The sequence below is a fragment of the Toxoplasma gondii genome, chromosome IX (assembly GCF_000006565.2).
Source record: "Toxoplasma gondii ME49 chromosome IX, whole genome shotgun sequence".
In the NCBI taxonomy this organism is placed as follows: domain Eukaryota; phylum Apicomplexa; class Conoidasida; order Eucoccidiorida; family Sarcocystidae; genus Toxoplasma; species Toxoplasma gondii.
This window is the reverse complement of record NC_031477.1, coordinates 1,266,805-1,287,076: the sequence shown is the minus strand read 5'-3', so window position 1 is coordinate 1,287,076 and position 20,272 is coordinate 1,266,805. Positions and strand designations below refer to the sequence as shown.

The 20,272-nt window shown below is 51.2% G+C and overlaps 3 protein-coding genes across 3 annotated transcripts; all 3 read left to right on the top strand.

Annotated features, from left to right (window-relative positions):
• The first annotated feature begins 3,197 nt into the window (after positions 1-3,197).
• PRX2 (peroxiredoxin PRX2) lies at positions 3,198-6,375 on the top strand. The gene is made up of 5 exons (XM_002368671.2): positions 3,198-3,353; positions 3,727-4,058; positions 4,633-4,734; positions 5,201-5,371; positions 5,834-6,375. The coding sequence occupies exons 2-5, from the start codon at positions 3,729-3,731 to the stop codon at positions 6,065-6,067; spliced, it is 837 nt and encodes a 278-aa protein (XP_002368712.1). The 5' UTR covers positions 3,198-3,353; positions 3,727-3,728; the 3' UTR covers positions 6,068-6,375.
• Positions 6,376-7,718: 1,343 nt separating this feature from the next.
• Positions 7,719-15,849, top strand: TGME49_266140 (peptidase, M50 family protein). Its single transcript, XM_002368672.2, has 9 exons — positions 7,719-8,804; positions 9,311-9,641; positions 10,242-10,352; positions 10,885-11,001; positions 12,249-12,294; positions 13,377-13,485; positions 14,006-14,065; positions 14,507-14,633; positions 15,049-15,849. The coding sequence occupies exons 1-9, from the start codon at positions 8,770-8,772 to the stop codon at positions 15,247-15,249; spliced, it is 1,137 nt and encodes a 378-aa protein (XP_002368713.1). The 5' UTR covers positions 7,719-8,769; the 3' UTR covers positions 15,250-15,849.
• A 1,698-nt stretch (positions 15,850-17,547) lies between these two features.
• TGME49_266150 (hypothetical protein) lies at positions 17,548-20,223 on the top strand (the record flags this gene model as incomplete). Its single annotated transcript, XM_018781418.1, has 1 exon — positions 17,548-20,223. One exon carries the CDS (start codon positions 17,548-17,550, stop codon positions 20,221-20,223), a length of 2,676 nt encoding a protein of 891 aa, XP_018636283.1.
• Positions 20,224-20,272: the final 49 nt, after the last annotated feature.

The window sequence follows — 20,272 nt, the reverse complement described above, 5'->3', positions numbered from 1 at the left end:
TCTCGCACGTTGAGTATCGTTCTTTGTCCATGCCAGCCACGTGAAGCATGTAAAACTGGAGAGCAATGGTGGTAACATTGTCGCCCTTCTCGTAGGCTTTCCCCGTCTCAAGTAGGCCAAAGCCGCATTCGCTATAGCAGTCGTAGGGCCAGCGACGAAACGTTAAAAAATCATGCATCGAATACGCGCACAGGATTCCATGAAATGCTGTGGTTGTGATAGTATGCTTGACTTTGTCAAGGAACTCAGGATCTCTGGTCTGACCTTCTACACATCCGTGGGTGACTGGAGTCCTTGAAGCGTTCCCTTCTGAGAGCATTTTTGGTAAAGAGCTTGTTACTCCAGATGATTGATCGTGACCACTGGATTCGCCAGTACTGCTGCTATCTCGAGGAAGTTGCAATATGCGGTATGTAAAATTCCAAATGGCTTCTCCGGTTTCAGGTGCCAGATCGTCGCGGTCATCCGGAACACTATCACCACCCCTTCCCTGTGAGAAATGCGGTTGGCTTCGAGGTTCATTCCTCCAGGAGATGCTGTCGCTGACTGGCTTCAATTTCCCCAGCTGTAGTTCGGCGGCGAGGCGTGCCAGATGTCTTCTTCCGGCAGGTGAGAGCCGGTAAGCCATTCTCGAGGTGCTGCCTTGCAACAAGGAGTTCAGCTCATTTGCCCCTTCATTTTCCAGCTCCCACATTCGTTCCAGCGAAAGCTGTCTCTCCAGTCGTTGCACGGTGGCTGCTTGCGACCGACCGGCCCATCTGGCTCGCTCTAAGGCCTGCCCGTCCTCCTTCTCCGGCGACAAAACGCCTGTATATCTATTTGTGGGATGAGCCGTCCCCTCTTTAGTCGTTTCAGGGTTAGTGACTAGCTGTCGTATTGACTCCAGGGAGTCACCGCTCACCGTCGACGTTTCGTGCTCGTGCTTGTTGGACGTCTTAAACAGTTCTTCGATGAGTGTCTTCGCTGCAACTGGCGTTTCCGACGACGTTCTCCGGAGTCCCAGGGGCGCATACGAATCTAGGAGGAAGAAAGGTGCATCCTCCAGTGACCCTGTGGTCTGCGAGTGCCTCTCGAGTTCCAGTGAGGTGTTGATTGCCCTGTACACTCTAACGTAGTCACTCAACAATGTGACACTGAGCACCCAAACGACAGCCATGAAGATGAACAGACAGAGGACTAAATAGACGTATAGCCCTAGCAGCGACTTCCATCGTGTAAACACGCCAAGTACACCGACTACCCCAGTCACAACTCCGGCAGAGATGAAGATCCCACCAAACGTGAGACTGGTGTACGAAATGCTGAAGAGAACCAGTATGCCAACTGCCAGGAAGGTCACGGAGGACAAAAGAATGAGCAAGCCAGCATGACGCTTCTTGCTGTCCACTGGATGATCCGCGACCTCGCTGGGCTCCCTTCCGCCCTCAGGTAGAACACCAGAGCTCGAGACGGGTACCAGATTTTGGTGGCTGACGTCGGCTGCCGTTGGTCGACGGCTTGCGTATAACGTATCCGAAAAACCGTTTTCTGGCGTGTCGGTTTTCTTTGGTAACTCACCAAGATGGGATTGTGCACTCGAAGGTAGCATTTCGATTTGCATCCCTATTGATGCTCTTGCCGCCTTCACCCGTTTGTCCATTGCTGGATTGTGTTTTACCGGTAGATTTTCAAGGCTTCCGGCTCTATCTCTTCCAGTCAAGGAACTGCCGTTACCGGAGAGTCGCACAGGAGGCCTATCAGCCTCTGCCGCAGAGCTTGGAATCATGATGGATGAACGATATGTTCGCAGTGGCACAGCCCGCTGATAGCTCCAGCGATAAACGGCGAGGCGGTTGATGCCTTAATCAGCAATAAATCTTCGTCGATACGCTCATAAGAACGGAACAAGGGAACTTGGAATTCGACATCGGCTAGCGGCGCCTCTCGATCTCGGGAGGCTGGGTGCAATTTCTCCCAAATTAAGTCGCTTGGTGGGAGCCAAGGGTGAAGTGGCCTCTGACAGCCAATCAGAACTCCAAGGCGGCATACAAAAACATGGCTTCGAATATCAACGCTGTATGAACCATACCTCCTTACCTCATTACAGCCCAAAAGTGAGCTGTCGTCTGGCACTGTACGAGTGTAAACACAAGACGCACGTAGCGTGTGATCAAAACTTTCAAGTAACACCGACCCTTTTGTAACAGGTTCCAACAGACACCAACAAAAATCATTAAACCATTTGCAGGACTTCTTGACAAACGATGTAGCCCCAGCGAGTGTTCTGAGAAAAGTTCTCGAAGAGCTATAAGACTGACGTGGGCTGAAACGGTCAAAACCCCTAAAAGTCAGGCAGAAGTGTGGTCATGAGGTCTGTAGATTGCTGCACATCCTTGCTGTTGTTTAGGAATCGAATCACAAATGGCGGCTGAGTAAACGGAGGCAGTGTGTGTACGCTTCTCCCTCGTTTATCGGCTGCAAAACTAACACTTTTCTAATTGAGCATGCAGCTGAGCATGGCGTTATCTGCTGGCTTTCATTACTGTGCCACCTACGCTGTGGGTTCATGCTGGTGCAGAGGTGGCTCCCCCTATTGCATAACGATGGCTTGTCCAGCCGAGCAGTGTGTCGATGGACAAGAAAAAGGGGAAAAAGGAATTCGGGGGTGAGAGGCGCTAACTGAATTCTGGTATGGTGTTACCACAGCACAGAATGAAGCAACAGAAAAACGCCGAAACCAACAAACCAACAACGGTAGCTGCAAAACTAGTACGCATCTCTATTGACGGGCGAACATCGAAAAAGCTGTCAGAGAGCAGCTTTACGAGTAGACGGGAGAGTGCGACTCAGGTGTTTCATTTCTTCAACACGACATCAAGCGCCATGAAGCTTTCCTGATCCTCATCAGATTCAGCAAGCATGATCCTCCATTTCTGTAGGAAACCTTCACTGCCTGCATAATGCGACTTCTGAAATTGAAAATATAGAGTAAATATACGCAGAAAGGGTTCTTCAGCAGATAAATTAATGTCCGAATACTTAAGAGGATTGAGTCCCACTGAAGTTGTGAAGTTTTCTTAGCACTCCTTGAAACCCTTAGAACTTCATCTACGGTAGCCCTCTTCAGCTTCTCGTCTGTCAAGCGTACAGCGACGAGTGTGCCAACGAAGCTGAGGTACATGTCGAGCTACGTCGAGCTGGGCACATATCGCAGAATTACTATCAAATTTAGAAGTAGCCAACAAGTAGCAATTGTACATTCTATGCGTTCGAATTCGCACCTTTTTGCGTCTGATGTACTGATAGAAATCGTGGTGACTAGGGCCTTTCGTTGGCAATTTTTGGCTCCGCTTCTTGGTAGACGCACCCGATCGGTAAGGAAGAGTCACGAACATGTTCCAAACAGTAGCCTCAGTAATCGTATATGAATGCAAATGAAGTTCGCTCTTTTTTATTTTCTAATGCACCGAATCTAGAGAATATCTCTGGACGGGTGCTGCGTCATAGTGATCTACGTGTGCATAATGCTACTCTTGGCAAAGGACCAAATATGCGAATCGCTGTAAAGTCTCACTTCTTTGAGTGTAGACACAATTGGGAAACAAGGCGAGTGCCTCAGCTTTTGTCAGAAATACAATGTGTTTCCATGATTATATTGGGCTACCTCTCAGCTCCACGAAAGATGCCTGTTCTCAAGTTGATCTAAATGTTCCGGATTCGTTTTTTTCTTTTGTGGTTCAACAACAGCGATGGAATCCCCGACTACCCTCACCGAAGAGAGAGCTGACGTGCCAGCAGCCAATATCGGGGCTGCTTTAGAACAGCCAGATGAGGTCCCCCATCTCAGCCCCGTCATCCGGCAAGTTGACATCATAGAAGAGAAGACATCCGGAGACGACAACGAGAGATTTGTGAAGATCGTTGTGAAAGATTTCGAAGGGCAGGAGCGGGGAACGTTTTGTTCCGACCCTGAAGTCATCCCCGTTTTTGGACCGGGTAATATTCCTGCTGCTTTCGTTACCATACGAACTCGTGATTTGGATGGAAATGAGCACGTGATGGAAGAATATGACGGTAAGGTAAGCGACTGGAAGGTGATGGAACCAACGTTGGTCCACAAAACATTATTATTTTGTCACTGAGAGGAGTGCATCTCAGCCAGATACATGATTTACCATCCATCGCGGCTACAGAAGGGAGGATGGAACTTCTTGACAGAGATGGATCTTCCCCAGACTCGATTTCAGCTGTCACGGATCAAACATACATTCGACACTTTTTTTTCAAACCGTAGGATGCCGGATATCGTGTGTGTTTGCTGGTGTTTACTTCTAGCATACTTCCGGATAGCCATCTACGCCATGGCGAAGCAAATTTCTAGAACTGTAAAAGCCGCTACACTGCAGCATGTATTTGTAGGCACTGAACCTCATACATTTGAGACGCACGTCAAAAAGCTGGGGGGAGCTTTCAAATTTTCCAAGCCTACCTGACGCCACCCGCCACGTTACAAATGATTCCCCAGAAGAAGGGGGGCAGAAGTGGCGGTGAGTTCTCTGCAAACAATATCTGTGCTACATTTATGTATGCACGGCATCGGCGTTGCCGTTCATCATCTTCTTAGTCGGACTGTGCTTGCCTGTTCACATCAAGGTGAAGCTCATTACGAACGTCGCATCGCTATCTAAGGACGCAAGGAAAACTTATGACGAGCTACGGCAGATTTATGACAGGTTTTTACCACAAGGGTTCGAAGTAAGAAATTGTTATCCTGTTTCAACTGATGCTACTGCATCTGCGGGAGATGCCTGATAAGAAATCCGTGAACATTTGAGGGTCGCCGCAAATGCCTTCATACATGCGTGCACACATTTACATATTTATGCCAACACCTACAAAAACGCATGTATATGCACCACACACAGGACAACCATATAGTATTAAGCGTGTGAAGGGTAGCACAAACGTTGGTTCACGATCTTCCAGAGTAAATAGTGTTCGCGGAGAAAAGTATGTAATGATCGTTTGATGCCCATCATTCGGAGGCAATTTCAGTGGCTAACGAACATAGTGGTTCGTCCAGCATCGCGGAGCCGATTTAACCCCCGCAATTTTACTAATTTTACCACGAGCGATGGGGTTTGAAGAATGCCAGACGGCAAAAAAGAAGAACGAGGCACTTCGTATAACAGCTTTTCTCTCTTGTGCGATGCTCACCCAGATACTGGCTTTCCCCTGCCAGCAATACGTCCCGGAAGAGTACGTGCACACGGAAGACATCAAGACGTTCCTCGCTGACCACAACGTGGGTTTCCCTGTTTTTGAGATGACAGCAGTGAATGGACCCGAGACTCACCCAGTCTTCCTTTACTGCAAGTGGAATAGCGATGAGGTACGCATCGAAACCATGCAGCTGCGAGATTACCCTCATTCCATTGCGTGGTACCCTTGCCTGCACCATACATATTATAACGCCACATGCACGCCACACTCTCCTGGGCGACTGTACCGAGACACAGGCAAAAACAGTGGGAGCAGGAAAAAGAATTCACCGATAGATACAGGTGAAACACCAACGTAGATAAACTTCAGTGACCAAACCGGCGTCAACTGGCATTCTTACGTATCACTTATCCACATTCACGAAAAAAGGTGAACGTTCCGCTGTCTCTCAGAAGTTGAAGACACAAGACCAGCCTTTTCCGCTCACGTGAGAGACCAGCAGTCTTCAGACACTCAGAAGTATATTAGTTTACAGTGCCGCTGACAACTATATTAGTTTTGTATTTGTGCCCGTCGCCGTTTTGAAGGCCTACCCCCACTCTACCGCTCTTCTGCCATTGTGTCTACGCAGTTCTACAGAGACGGACAACTCAATAATCTCACAGGGCACTTTGGGAAGTTTCTGCTTGATCGAGATAACAGGGTGTACAAGTTCTATCCTCCGGACACAAACCCGCTTCGCCTAGTAGAGGACATCAAGAAACTTTTAAACGGGGAACTCACAGGCAAGATACGGGGTCCCGATGGAAAGTTATATCATCAACCTGGAACTGTTTCGCAGGAAAACCAGACAACATGGTCATAGAATAGGAAACCGCCTACTAAACCTCACCGCAGAGAGGCGGAAGATCTTCTTTTCTCCCAACCTACGTCCTAAGGGTGGTGCGAGCAACTTCGCACACAGTTCCAAAGAGAAGAGAAGCTGAATGCTTTGTCCGTCCAAGCGCAACATGAGGAGTACGTGAATTTTCGCCAAAAACGAGTTCAGCAAGAAGTCGACTCTTCTGTTGCGGCGACTTATGACTGTGAGTATGTCTATTCGTGCGTTTGCATGTGGTGTATCTGTTCTGACGAAGTCAGTCGTGAATGGAGACAGGCGCCGTCCTTCTACGCTTCTTGTTGCAGGTTACTGGATTAGAGCGCGTTGAGGGTCAGAGGCTTCCTATTTTAGTGAATGTTAACGGTCTCTTTGTAGGGAAAAAGGATATCCGTGCAACGAAGGCCCTTTTGCTAAAAGGTCTCCAATCCACGTGCGCACAGGAGCTCTATACGCAGTTTTTCTGCCAACGGAAACTCACACCACTTTACGCAGTCAGAGGGAAATCTTCGATACTGATGAGCATTTGTGTTCCGTTCCACTCGGAAACACTTTCCGGCGTCATCGCCTGCAGTTTGTTCGTCTAGTACTTGACAAGCAACTGCTAGCTCCAGACTACAACCCTTTCCAACCATCAATCCCACCTCCAGTATCGACACTGGTGTCTTATTTGTTGAACAATATCCAGTTACCATCCGCATTTGGAATACGAGTAGGTATGTGGGCAGCCATTTGACCATTTTTATGGAAGTAAACGCACTTTGTTATCCAGACGGCGAAGACAGCAAGGCGGCGCTTGGTCGTGTGCCGTGTGATTCACAGTTTCGGACCCCTTTTCTCTCTCATTTTTTCCGGAGGATATCAACCAATTCGGCGTTTTTCGCCCGTGCTTTCGCCACCCAACCGCTTTTTTGTGTCTTCGCGCTGTAGCATGGGCATGTTTCGACCAGAGAGTGTTCTACCTACCTTACACGATGCCGTATCGAGTCTTAAAAGACTGAGACCGTGTTTTCAGAAGCGGAAAATACTTCAACAGTGGGAAGGAACGGGGAACCTGCTCGGTATGCTCTCAGAGGTCCACAAAGTCTGCGACCGTCGATAGAAACAAACATGTCGTATGTGGGTGATTCACACGATTGTCTTATCGTCTGAACAGCAGGTCATCGTGTTCGAACCAGATGCATTCACCTCACCCCTATGATATTCAGGAAGCACTTGGTCGCGTCCTACAGATTGCTAAAACAAGACTAGATACTGTTAATACCACTGTAGAGGTATAGTATATACTCCGCGCCCGGTGCAGTAACATGTAAACGGCGGCTGTATTATGCCGGGACCGGAGGCTGCAAAATGTCGTTTTTCCTTGTCACTGACTCCACTACTCTTGCAGTCTTGCGAATGCACTTGAGCAGCCTGGCGACATCTTGCCTTATCCGCAACGTCCTTCGTTCTCTAATCAACCAACACAGCACCACACGATGGCGTTGAAGACACTTGAGAATGCATGCATATACGAGGATTCGAAAGCCACGCAACGGCACTAGGGGTCCGCTGCTACGCGTTTCACTAGCGACCGCATCTGCACCTTCGTACGCATCCGAAACCGCGTTCCACGCCATATCCTTCTTGCTTATGTGCAGTTCGAAATGATGCCGTGAAAATTCATGCCAGGCATGCACCCCACCTTCCAAGCTACCTTCATCATCTCACGGCCACACAAAGTGCTTTGCTCGCTAGTAATGCACACTTGGCTGAAGTGGAATGCCCCGCGCATGTCTCAAGCGAGTCATTAGCGGTCGGACGAGAGAAAGCCATGAGAAAACGAGTCGGATGGAAAACCTTTTCACTTCCCCGAGTATGAGCGAGTCTGAGCAGAAGTTCTACCGCTTTAAAATGTTTTTTGTCTGACCGTTTGTCTTTCCTTGTTTCTGATCCTGTGCCAGCGCGGCCGTGTTGCGTAACTTCGCTACCGCAGTCCAGCCAACTCGGCATGCAATTTTCTTCGTCGAAGAATGCGAACTACATTTGCGCGCGTGTCTCGTGTTTGTCTGCGACAAGGTACTTGAGTTCTTCTACTGCTTGACATTTGCAGTCCGCGTTCAAGTGTAGGTCCTTTGCGGGCCACCGACTCTTTCGCTGGACTGGTGCCCGCCTATTCTCGGGGAGAGTTCACTGCCGTACACGAATCATACGAATTAACATTAGAACGACCCTATGGTGTCGGAACGCTGTCCGTTTCTCGCAATTTCTAGTCTGTAACGGGGCCACTCATGCGTCGCGGTCTCTACTGAACGAACTGGCAGACGGGCAGCGGAGTGTGGATCAGCGTCCGCCGTTTTCCGCGTCCTTTGCTAATCTTTGAGAAAGATTTTTTTTTCTCTGAATAGGCAGACCCCCGCAGCCTGTTTGTTGCGTGACTCGTGTGGAGCCAAGCCTAACAGTCCGTGCGGAGATAAAATTGCAAGGAGCGACGGGGCCACCGCAAAGGGAATCTAAAGAGCGGATCCAGGTTCTGTCCTAATCTTTCAACGATGAGTCGCCGCGGCTTCTGTTTTCCACGACACTCACGCAATAAACAAAGTTAAGCTGGACAGTTCCGAAACCAAAGCTGTCTGTCCCGCGAGGCTCGCAGCAGCGAACCCTTCAGTCACAAACCACATTGGTTTGCCAGCAAGTCAACCGTCGAAAAAATGTCGGGCGCTGTGCGTATCGACGCGCGAGGGATGTAAGTCTCTTGTTCCTTCTCTCATTCCTTTTGCCCTCGTTCTCTGTACGGCATCTCCCCCAATTCGCTGCCCTTTCAAAGGCATCTCCACTGCGGCTGTCGTGACTCCGAGGGTTGTGCCGCTCTTACGCCGAGCCAGGCTGTCAGCGCTCAAGACTCTTTTTCGTATCCGCAGTGCCTTTCGTTTTCCGCCAGTTCTCTAGATTCATGAAGCATACACTTTTTCCCCGAGAACCCCAGAACCTTTCTGTTCAGCACCTCGCAGACGCGGAGAAAAAAGAGAGCAAGTCTGTTTACCAGCGCCCTCTAAAGCAATCGCCAGTTCCCGCAAGAGCGCATCTAGCCGTGATGTGGAGAGCCGTCGTCCTTCGACATTTGCAGCAATCATAGCGGCCTTAGGTAACCACGACGGACTGCAAGATGAGTTTTTGGAGACGATGGTGATGGTTTCCCTTCTGCTCTTTCATGAGAGACGCCGTTAGTGGGGTGTCGTTGTTTTTTCATAGGATCATTCGGGAAGGAGAAGATCCTGAACTCGGACGACCTCTGCGCTCTGCTGCTGAGTCGCACGCAACCGATTTGCGAGCCTCTGGAAGGACGCTAGAACAAAGGCAGGTTTCGACGAGGTCGTCGCAACCAAGGGGCAGCATTCTCGGCTGTCTCCGCCGAACTTTTGTCAGACCTTTCTGTTGCTTTCCCGACGCTGCAGGTGCCCGCCCAGAGGGTGCATACACCGGGTTCTGGCTGCCACCCATCCTCGGGCTCGCCCCCATTTTCTGGCTCACCATTTTCGCGGCAATAGGATGCGGAATTCTTGCACAGTTCTACTGGCAACCGGTAAATGGGGAAGCGCCCAAGGTCCCCCAGACTGAAACAGAAACACACTCATAGGTAGATTCACGTCACAACAGTCGTCCTCGTATATGCATAATATATATACAAATGTATATATATATATATATATTTGTAAGTGCGCATTGGGAGTTTTACTGGCAACCGCAAAATGAGGAGGCGCGCAGGGACCTTCAAGAGTGAAAGGGGAAAACATTCGTTGAATATGACCCACGGTTTATTGTGCATTTTGACTTTCTCACTACTCCGAGAAGTGATATGCTACACGGGGTGCTGCCAGTAGCTTTTTTCGCTGATCGCGCATCTGGAATCGAGAGGGGTTGCTGACAGTTCGAGAGCAGAGAGGATTTCGCGGGCGTGGTGACAGATAGAAACGGGATCTGTTTGTTGCGTGTATTCTGCATGCAACGCGGTTTATGTTTGACACAGCTTGCAGGAAGAACGGCCACGAGGCAGGTTTCATCGAGAGGCAACACAGAGCTGCTTACACAGTTCGCAGAGCTCTCCCCGTGTTGTCGCAGATGGCTGTTTTGGATCTTCTGTATTCATTTGTTTTCGGCTCCCTCTTCTTCGTGGTGTCTGTAGCTTCTCCTTACCGGTCTTGTCGTTCTTGGGTACATTCTCTCCGTCGCTCTCCACGAGTTCGCGCATGCGGCAACTGCATTCAAGGGCGGGGACGAGTCTGTCGTCTACTCAGTGAGTCTGAGAGTTTATGCAAGAAGAGGTTCATGGTAGCGTCTCCGGGTAAAAGAGAGCTGGGCGGGACTTGGGTGCATGTAGCGCGAGGCACAAGCCGCTCTCGCTCTTAAAGTGGAGCAAGTTAAAGAACGCGCCGGGACGAACCTCCACATGTCCGGTCGCCTACTTTGAAGGGGGGCTTCAGAGTGGCGACGCTCGTTTCATTAAAATGTTTTTTCTGGAATTTCAGACCCCTTGACTCTGCAGTCACCCTTCGACTCGTGAGGTCGACCCGCGTTTGCGTAATTTTGTGCGTCCGCGAAACCGTCTGCAAGCTTCCAGCATGACGCGTAGGCGTGTAGTGCAGTTTTTTCGCGAGCGCTCTTCCTATTTTTCTGAAACTCGAGTGGAGACGCGCTTGGTCAGTGTCCTCTTAAGACCAAAGTACTGCCGCAGAGATGCATCTCCGCCTTCATTTGTGCGACGCGTTTCATTGGTTTTTCATGTCGGAAAACGGTGTGTTGCAGCTCTGTCGTTTGCTTGCTCACAGGGCTACCTCACCCTCGATTACTTGAGATACACCTCGCCTCTCTTCTCCTTGGGTCTTCCTCTTCTCTTTCTTCTCCTAGGCAATGTCGCACTTCCAGGTGCAGCAGTATTGATTCAGGTGAGATCGATTTCTGCACTTCACCATGGTGAACCAAGGCGAGAGTTTGGGTTTACGCGTCTTCGGGCGTTGCCTGTACATACACCACGACACAAACTCAACAATGGATGTTTTACCTCAATTTTCATTCGTGGGAGTTTCCCGTTCCTTTGCTAAGCGATCGGAACGCGGTATGTCTTTCGGGACCGGACGCGGGGTGTGTTTATGTCGAGTTTCCATGCGCTCCCGTCAGTGAAGAGTTTACAAGGAAGCGAGATTTCTCTGTAAAAGTGAATTCTGCTAAGTAGCCGATTGTCCGCTAGTACCCTACAGCATCGATGAAAAGAGCCACGGGAGAGGCGTGAGAAGGGACTTGCAAGGCGCTTGTACGCAAGTCTAAAGCGATAATGGAAGTCCCGTAACTCCACAGTTCTGTTGTTCGAAGTCCTGGGAAGGGATCAGCAGAAAGCCTCAACTCTGTGAATCTGTGAACCTGCAACGCGATGGGAGGGGGGGCGCGTTGAAGCTATTAGAAGCCTTGACTGCCAGCGTTAGCATCGCCCGGTGGTTGATACTGAAGTTTTACCGCAATACATCGCAGACGCGAGTGTGGTCAGTTCGTTCTTCATGAGACGCATCGTTTCTGAGGATTATTTCTGTGCGTTTTCTGCATCCGTCGGTGAATACCCGCGTTACGCTAGACAATTCGTGCGCCCTGCGTGGCTACCTTAGAAATACATCAGCAGCCATGGCGCGTGTGGTGGGAGAATGTTTTGTCTCAGCCACGAGGAGAAATCCGTTTTTCAGCCCTTCTGAAATTTGCATGTAGCTACATGCAGTTGCAAAAAAACAGGTGCTGCGAATCTGAAGACGATTCAACTTCACGAATGGGAAGCCGCGAGACAGAGTGTTTCCTGGTCAATTGACAGGGTACAACATCAAGATACCGTTGACTCAGAATTTGCAGGAGGAAATAATTTAGTAATGCGTCGTGGAAACGTTTGTGGCTATGACTTCGAATATGCGGTACTTGTTAGTGTGTCTCTTGTTTTCGCCTTCTCTCCCTCCTCGTCTCTGAATCTCTGAATCCTTCTTCGACACGTTTCCAGATTTGACCGTTTGTGAACGGGGAGTTTAGCTTCAGATGTTATCTGAGTGACGCTGCATGCCCCCACCCCTGCTGAACTTCCTGAAGTCAACTGGAGACCCCCACCACGGGCAGCATCCCGTAGCGCCTCCATCTGTCCGCGCTGACTCTGTCTCTGCAGCATGAGAACCTCCGAGGAGCCCAGTGGAGGACGCTTACAGCGCTGGGTAGGTTTCTGGATGGTGTGGAAATGGTCTGTTGGACTCGCGACAACGATCTAGGTGATGGCGAAGGTCACTGGAACTAAGGCATCGAATGTGAAAGATGAACTGAGATTCAGAGCCATCTGTGCCCGCACCCGTTAGTGCTGCGCTTCTCGAGGTTGTTTTGTCTAGCGCATTCTTTTTTCTCGTCTTTGCCGTTGCTACGAAATATACGCTGTTACTTCAGACGTCTTCTTGTTTTCATTTTGGGTGACACCGTGCTTTTTTTATATGTATGGTCTCATCGCTGCCGATGTTCTGCTTCTCGCTTTCTCTCCGCATCTCCCTCACGATCGCTGTACCACTGTCTTCAACTGTGCTGCTCCAAGCGTTGCATGCCGGACAGGCAAGAGTTCCAGGTGTCGTCTTAGCCTTTAGATAAACAGCCCTTGCTTTTCAAAAGGCGTTTCTGCACTTCCTGGCGTTCAGCTTCTAGTTAGAGAAGTTCGGCGTCCAAACGAGAGAACGTGTCTCGACTGTACACTGTAGGATTGGCGACAGCCCCGCAGGTCGAGTTCCCAGTTTCCAAAACTGTCTCGCTTGACCTAGCGTCGTCTGTGGCTGCGTGACCGGGGAGAAAGAGTTAATGTGGTTCAAGATGCTTATAGTTGCAACACGTATTCAACTGGAATAATACAATTGTGATTTTTAGTGTAACTGTGTACGTAATAGGGCACATGAAAAATCTCGTTCAAGTTTGGATAGTGTAGCATCTCACTTGCTTTTTGCCCCAGCATGGGCGCTGGATGTGTTAGGATTCTTGAGGTTCTTTTTCTGAGGTGAAGGGTGTTTTCCTGCGCCCGAAGAAAGGACACAGGAGTCGCTGCACGAATGCATCATGTATCGTTCAATGCAGTATCCCTATCTGCATTACCCCCAGCTTCACATGTTGTGCCTTGCACTTGTGACACCCCTCTGGGCTCTCAAATTCCTCGGAGAGTAGAGCTATGAATACCCGACTGCCTGTGCTCGTCTCAGCTTCCTGCTACGTACGAGAATCGTGACGCAGGTGTGACGGTGTTTTTCTGCTGTGTCGGTGCGTGCAGCGGGGCCGCTCGCAACCTTCCTTTCTGGCCTTCTTTTCTCGGGTCTTCTCCATCTAAGTCTCCTCAGCGCCGATTACTACTACACGATTCTCCACATGGGCTTGGCATGGTAGGAAGGCCTAGCGCTTCTCGGACGAAAGCAATGTCAATTTTTCACCAGAAAACGAAGTGGCTCGTTCTTAACGCCATAAAGTGGACAGAAGGAGGAGCTGCTTCTTCAGAGTTTTTCTGTAGGGAGACGAAACGGAAGTGGTGCGGTCATGCAGGCTCGCTGCAAAAACGACGACGCTAGAGACAGAGTACTGCGACGTGTCACTACACAGTGTTTGTTTTGTGCCAAGGAGGATCCAGGAAATATGAATTCATCGCAGGTCTGGAAAGTTGCAGGAAGCAAGAAAGAGGCATCTTTTGCTTGGCAAAGGCGGGGAACGTGTAGAGGCTACAAAAGTGCAGGGACGCGGACTGGGGCGCCGTAGGTTTCGGCGCGTGCAGCGACCGCGATGTCAGCAAAAACAAAAGTTGGCAGTCGAGACAAAGTTCGAGGTGAAAATTCAGGGGAGGCCTGTTTTTCCGGTGTACGAAGGAGATGACGCCCACGACGTTTCGAGTTTTCTGCTGCTTTTGAGCAGTCTGATATACTTCGAGGCGATGAGCTTCATCATCAACATGATTCCTCTACCTCCTCTCGAGTAAGCCGCAGACGTGAGAGCCTGAGGGCGGAAACAGCCACTTATGTGAGAATCAGATGCCAATCAATCTAAGTGCTGGCTTTCATCCTCAAACAGGAGCGAAAAAACTCGCTACACCCGTTGTTGCTTGCCCAAGGACGTCCTTTCGCGTACCCCACATCTCTGTACAGAGAAGAGCTTCCAGTGCAAAATACTGCCGCTCCTTCAGCTATACTTTGCATCTGTATTGGTGTTCGCGTCCACTTCGACTGTGGTTTGGACGCTTGGCTCGCGGCCCCGTACGGGCGCTTCAGTGGCATCCGAGAGGAAGTGAGGCACCTGCGTCAATGACAGGAAACGACATTGTTCATCATTCCTGGTTGAGTTAATGAGGGCTGTAAGACCGTTTTCTGCAAACACGAAAGCTGTTTCCGAGTTCGTCCATTTCTCTGTTGTGCGCAGCGGCTGGGCGGCGCTAGAGCCGTGGCTCCCGCATTCGTGCTTCCTCAAGAAGGCCATGGACGACCCGACTTTGCAGCGCATTGTTCCTCTCTTGGTTCTTGCTGCGCTCTTTCCTGTCTTCGCGAGGGTGAGAGGCTTTCGATTTTTTACATCTTCACTGGGAAAGTCAGAGCTTTGCGTCCTACATGAGTCCTGTCCCCCGGCTGTTTCTAAGCGAACGTTCTCGGCGTATACATAGAAAGAACGCTTCCGTTAGAATTTCACTATATTCGGATCTCAGTTTATGTCAGGGGCTGTTTCCTTTTGACTTACAAGGTGATCGCTAGATCCTCTCGCCTCGAAAGCAGCCCATAGAGCGACCGCATGCTTCTCGCATCTTTGTGTTATCCTGCGTCCGCTTCGACTACGGCAATCGGGAACTCAGCTACGTTTCGTGAGAGGTGTCGCATCGCTGTCATGCATGCATGCATTTAGAGTTTCTTGTCGCACTCTGTGGACGTACGCATTTGTCTGTGGGTGAATTCGTTTGTTTCGACTTTCAGGTGCCTTTCTTCGGCCACGCCGTGAACGTGGTGGCTGTCACTATTTTTCGAGCTCCGCCAGATTTGACGCCTTTGGCGATGCAGTACTTTGCCGTCCCGTACAGTCAGTGGCGATACATGCACCCAATTCCCGTCCCAGTGGACATGCGGCGTGCTTCCGTCTCGTCCTCGGAGTTTTTGGAGGATTTTCTGCTGCAGTGAAAGGCCAAAATCCTTTTCTGTCGGTGACAAAGTGCCTGAAGTAGCAGTTAAGTGTAGGAGACTCGCACAGGATCCGCACATCCCAACGGTAAACAGCGTTCACCCAGTTCCCTGGTGGAGCACCATGCAAAGGATGTACTCATTGTGTTAATCAGACCGAGGGAGGCTCTGAGGGGTAAAAGCCGCGCGTGAATCTTAGTCACCCACACGACTGTGGAGCTGGTTTTTTGCGCGCTGACGCCGAGTTTGGAAGAAAGAGTTGCCATGAGTCTCGCTGTCTCTTCTGCAGCGGAAACTGTTGGCGCGACACCGTGTGCGGAGACCAGGGATGCCCTAATGCACCTTGTTTCCTAGTACCTAGCTTACCACTCATGTAAACCGTTGTGGTTTTTTGAGCATGCACCAGTATTCATTTTGGTGTTACGACTTTCGGCACTAAGACACCCTAGAACTCACACACCGAAGGTTTCGAAGCCGTACCGATCTGGATCGCAGATCGTGTGCACAATTCAATGCTGTCTCAGTGATGATCGTCGCCAGTATTACCATCCGTTTTCAAGACGCTGTCCGTTATACACAAGCAACTAGGATTAAGTCGGACTTGACGGTGAATGGAAAACAAAACAGATGCTGATACGGGACTAGGATTAATTCTCCTTTGTCCGTTGATAGGCAGCAGTTGTCCTCACGCGACGATGCTTAACAATAGATAGACGGTGGATATAAGCATGCCGTTGTTGAAACATGACTAGGATCAACTGTGGTTTGAAATTGGGGGATTGAGTAATTTGCCTTTACATTTCCCGTCGGTCTTCGTTATTCTACACACGCACGGGCGGTTATGGGGCTTTCGCACGCGGACCGGCGACGAGGCTCCGGAGACAATTGCAGCCGCAACAATATAAAGAAAGAATGTGGATGGGCATTCTGAGGTTATTCATACTAAAGGTGGCACATAGAAGCGCGAGAACCAGCGGCGGCGTTACCTTTATCACGGAGCGCAGCGCGGATATGCACAACACCACTGTGGAAACTACTGTTAAGGTGCCCACTGTTCTCTCCTACCGCCATGTGTATAGTGGAGGCAGTAGCCACATTTGCAAATTGAGTGCTGACTGCGGGCTCACGCTACAGCCTCGGCTGTTTCTTATGGGAAGTTACAAGGCCAATCTCACACGCGTTCTGTTGGTTCAGCAGTTCTCAGGCGAGCCCAAGCAAAGGAACAGATCGCACTAAACAAATGATGCCACAGTGTCTTGACTGATCGATTTTTGTTGCATCGTGCACGGCAAGGTGCCCGTGCAGATAGGGGAGTTCTGCGGCTTCTTTCTAACAGCGGGGGAAAAGTAGGTTTCTCTGAAGGCGATATCGTGCCTTATCCCCCGCAGAGACACGTAGACATGTGATCACAGCATTCGTCTTTTTTGACGTGAAATGTTCGGCTACAGAGTACCGCGTTAGCATAGCTTCAGACATGTGCGTTCCCCGCCATGCGCATTTCTACGTCCCCGGAAGGAGTACTCTTTATGAAACATAAGGCTGAACTACTCTATGGGGAAGCGCTGCAGTTATTGTTCGCGAGACAGATAGAGCTCACAAAAACTTGTTCAGGCGCGAGTCTCGCGAGGCATGACATAGAAAACACCATGAAAACAGCAGGGGAGCGCCGTGACGGGCGTCGGCTTCTCGTGACGAGGCCACGTCGCTGGTGGCGGCTCAACATCGAATCCACTGCCGCCCTTTCTCCCGATTCCCTGTCGTCTGATTAACGTCGGGCTCTGGCGATCTCACTCCCCTTGTTTCTGTGTGGCATAGTCACCTTGGTGGGACATTCAAGGCTTGACTGGTGTGAGTAGTTGTTACGATTTATCACTCACCAGTATGAGCAGTACTGTGGAGTTGTTTCGTCGCACGCTAGCATTCGCGGTCGACGTGGTGTTTGTGCCTTGTGGCAACGCTTCGTCTGAGTAGACGCTCGATGTTTTTACGAGAGGGTGCCAAGAGCCAGTGTGCGTAAAGTTGTCCAATGCAGTTTAATGCGTGGCTTCCCGCTGTTGCAGGAATGAATCCAGGCGTGAACTCCAACTAATAGTGTGCGTTTCAGCGTGACTGAAGTGTGCTAGATTGTCTATTCAGAAGGCATGCTCCCTCGGTCTGCAGACTCATCTCAACTCGCGTCACCCGCCCCCCTTCCCTTCAACACGAGACGGGGCCTTCAAATTGAGTGGGTAAGCAAATCTTCGCATATCACTGTAAAATCCTTCCAAGCGTCCTTGCTAGTTCGTTGCCTTCGCAGCAATGAGGAAGCTTTCCAAAAATCCCTGGCTCCAGGCCATGGTATCTCTGCACGCCTTGACTCACCTCGCTGGTGCGGCCTCGCGGAGGCCAACTGGTGAAACCGGTCCTCAGGACTGCTGTGGATGGGGGAAAACTTTAGTAAGCAGAGGTCGTGGACACGCAGAGGACAGCGCGCCTGGTGGTTCAGAGTTTGAGGCGCTTCCGATAAGCATCGAGGCGAGTAGAGAAGCGTTGTTTGTAGCAACAGATGGGGATCCCAGTCCGGCCCCCGTTCTGGTTATTTCCGACGTGGAGAAGGTGCTCCGGAGGCAGAAATCGCCTTCTTCCGATACTCCGCCCAAGCCAGCACCTCAGTTCTCTCCTGGACTCCAGTCTCGGCAGCTAGCTGACCAACGGTATGGGCCGCAACGCGTCCGCAACATCCCACCGTTAGGACAAGGAATGAGGACAGGTCCAGCTGCATATGCTCCACTTCCTCCATCTCCGCCACAGACCGTTCCTCGTTTCGTGTTAGGAGCTGCGGGTCCCGACGACCAGGTTGTTCCCTCACTTGATGACAGGTCTCCTTCATCGTCGAGCGCCGCACACGTTGAGACTGAGCGTCCAGGAACATCGGGGTTACAAAGTCCCCCTGATGAACGTCCAGGACCATCGAGGTTACAAAGTCCTCCAGATGAACGTCCAGGACCATCGAGGTTACAACGTCACTCAGGTGGACGTCCAGGGCCATCGGGATTACAAGGTCATCCAAGTGGTTTTCAACAAGTGAGTCTCGGGACTATCGGCATTTACGGAGACAGAGGAAGTATCACTGAGGGTAGACCCTCCCCATATTTCGTACCTTCCAGGGGACGAGCTGCGCCAAGACAGGTGGTCTCTCTCACGGGCTCCAGCACGGACGGGGGGCGGGTCTACCAGCAAGCACCCGGACAAGGCAGTGGAGGTCAGTTTCCCAGTGTGAGCGCCGCCTTTGGCCTCGTCGCGGGTCCCGCTGGTCCACCACAAGTTGTGCATGGACATGGGGGTGGCCCCGTACCCGTTTTCATTCCGGCGAATATCCCTGGATTCGCGGGAGGTCCCCCTGGTCTGCAACAGCCTGTGCACGTAAGCGGTGGTGGTCCTTCACCAGCTTTCAGTCCGACGTATTTCCCTGGATTCGCGAGAGGCCCCCCTGGTCTGCAACAGCCTGTGCACGTAAGCGGTGGTGGTCCTTCACCAGCTTTCAGTCCGACGTATTTCCCTGGATTCGCTGGAGGCCCCCCTGGTTTTCAGCAATCTGTGAATGTAAGCGGTGGTGGTCCTTCACCAGCTTTCAGTCCGACGTATTTCCCTGGATTCGCGAGAGGCCCCCCTGGTCTGCAACAGCCTGTGCACGTAAGCGGTGGTGGTCCTTCACCAGCTTTCAGTCCGACGTATTTCCCTGGATTCGCTGGAGGCCCCCCTGGTTTTCAGCAATCTGTGAATGTAAGCGGTGGTGGTCCTTCACCAGCTTTCAGTCCGACGTATTTCCCTGGATTCGCGAGAGGCCCCCCTAGTTTTCAGCAATCTGTGAATGTAAGCGGTGGTGGTCCTTCACCTACTTTCAGTCCGATGCATTTCCATGGATTCGTGAGACAGTCCCTAGGTCGTCAGCAACCTCTGGATCCAAGCGGTGGTGACGCTTCACCCTCTGTCATACCGATGGATGCCTCTGGAATCGCGGGAGGGCCTCCAGGTTCTCGACAAGAATCTGAGAGCCAACATGGGCCAGCAAGCGCTCCGGCGGCGCCAGCCCCCCAAGCAAGGGGGGTGTCAAGCTGGAGCGGGGTGTCTTCTTTACCAGGACCCTCCGCCAGGGGGCCTCGTCCATTTGTCCCTCGTGGCGCGCCCTTGGGTTATGCGCCTTCACGGCTTCCACCTGCTCCACCGATTGAGCCGCCGTGGCTTCCGGGGGCACTTAACCCTGATCGACCTCGACCCCGTCGACGGCGCCAGGAAATGGCGCCTCTTGTGCTTGATGACATTGCTGTACCAGGAGCGGGTTCGGGAGGTCCTGAAGATCCAGATCCTCTCGGTATTCTAGGTCCTTCAGTTCGTCCGCCTCCTCCAGTTCGTCAACCTCCCCCTTCTGCTCACCCATTTTTACCGGGTATGGGGGGAATGCAGGGGCTGCCATTCGGATTTGCAGAGAGTCAGTACAACCTTCTTAGCGACATTCGACGTACGATGGAAAACCGTAGGCAAACGCAATTTAGGGGGATGGCAAGTCCTCCGGCCCCGCCCCGATTGAGTCTCCCGGAGGGGATTCCTGTCAACCCTTTCTCTCATCTGGAGGAGCCGTATCAACCTGAGCCACCAGCAGTTGGACAGAGATTGGACGTGATTCCATCGGCGGCGCCTCTTCCGGAACCTACGCGAAGGGGAGTTGTTCGAGCGCAACTGAGGTCACTGAACCTCCACCGCTCCCAAAGTATGGAAGACCAGGTTGTTCCCGGGCCGGAAACTATTCGAGACTCGATTTTACGTGCCTACGGGGTCGATCAAAATTCTGTTCGTCTTCTCTACAATCGTGGTGGATGGCATCTGCAATCTGATCTTTACGTTACTGTGCCGGTGGCTGGGCGTGCTTCTCAGTTGGCTCTGCTGACCGATAGAGCAGTTCCCAACCCGGAGGGGTTCTCGTCGGACGAGGACTAGAGACGAGGGCATCAGGCTGTGGCGCGAGATCTGCTTTGATAGAAGCAGA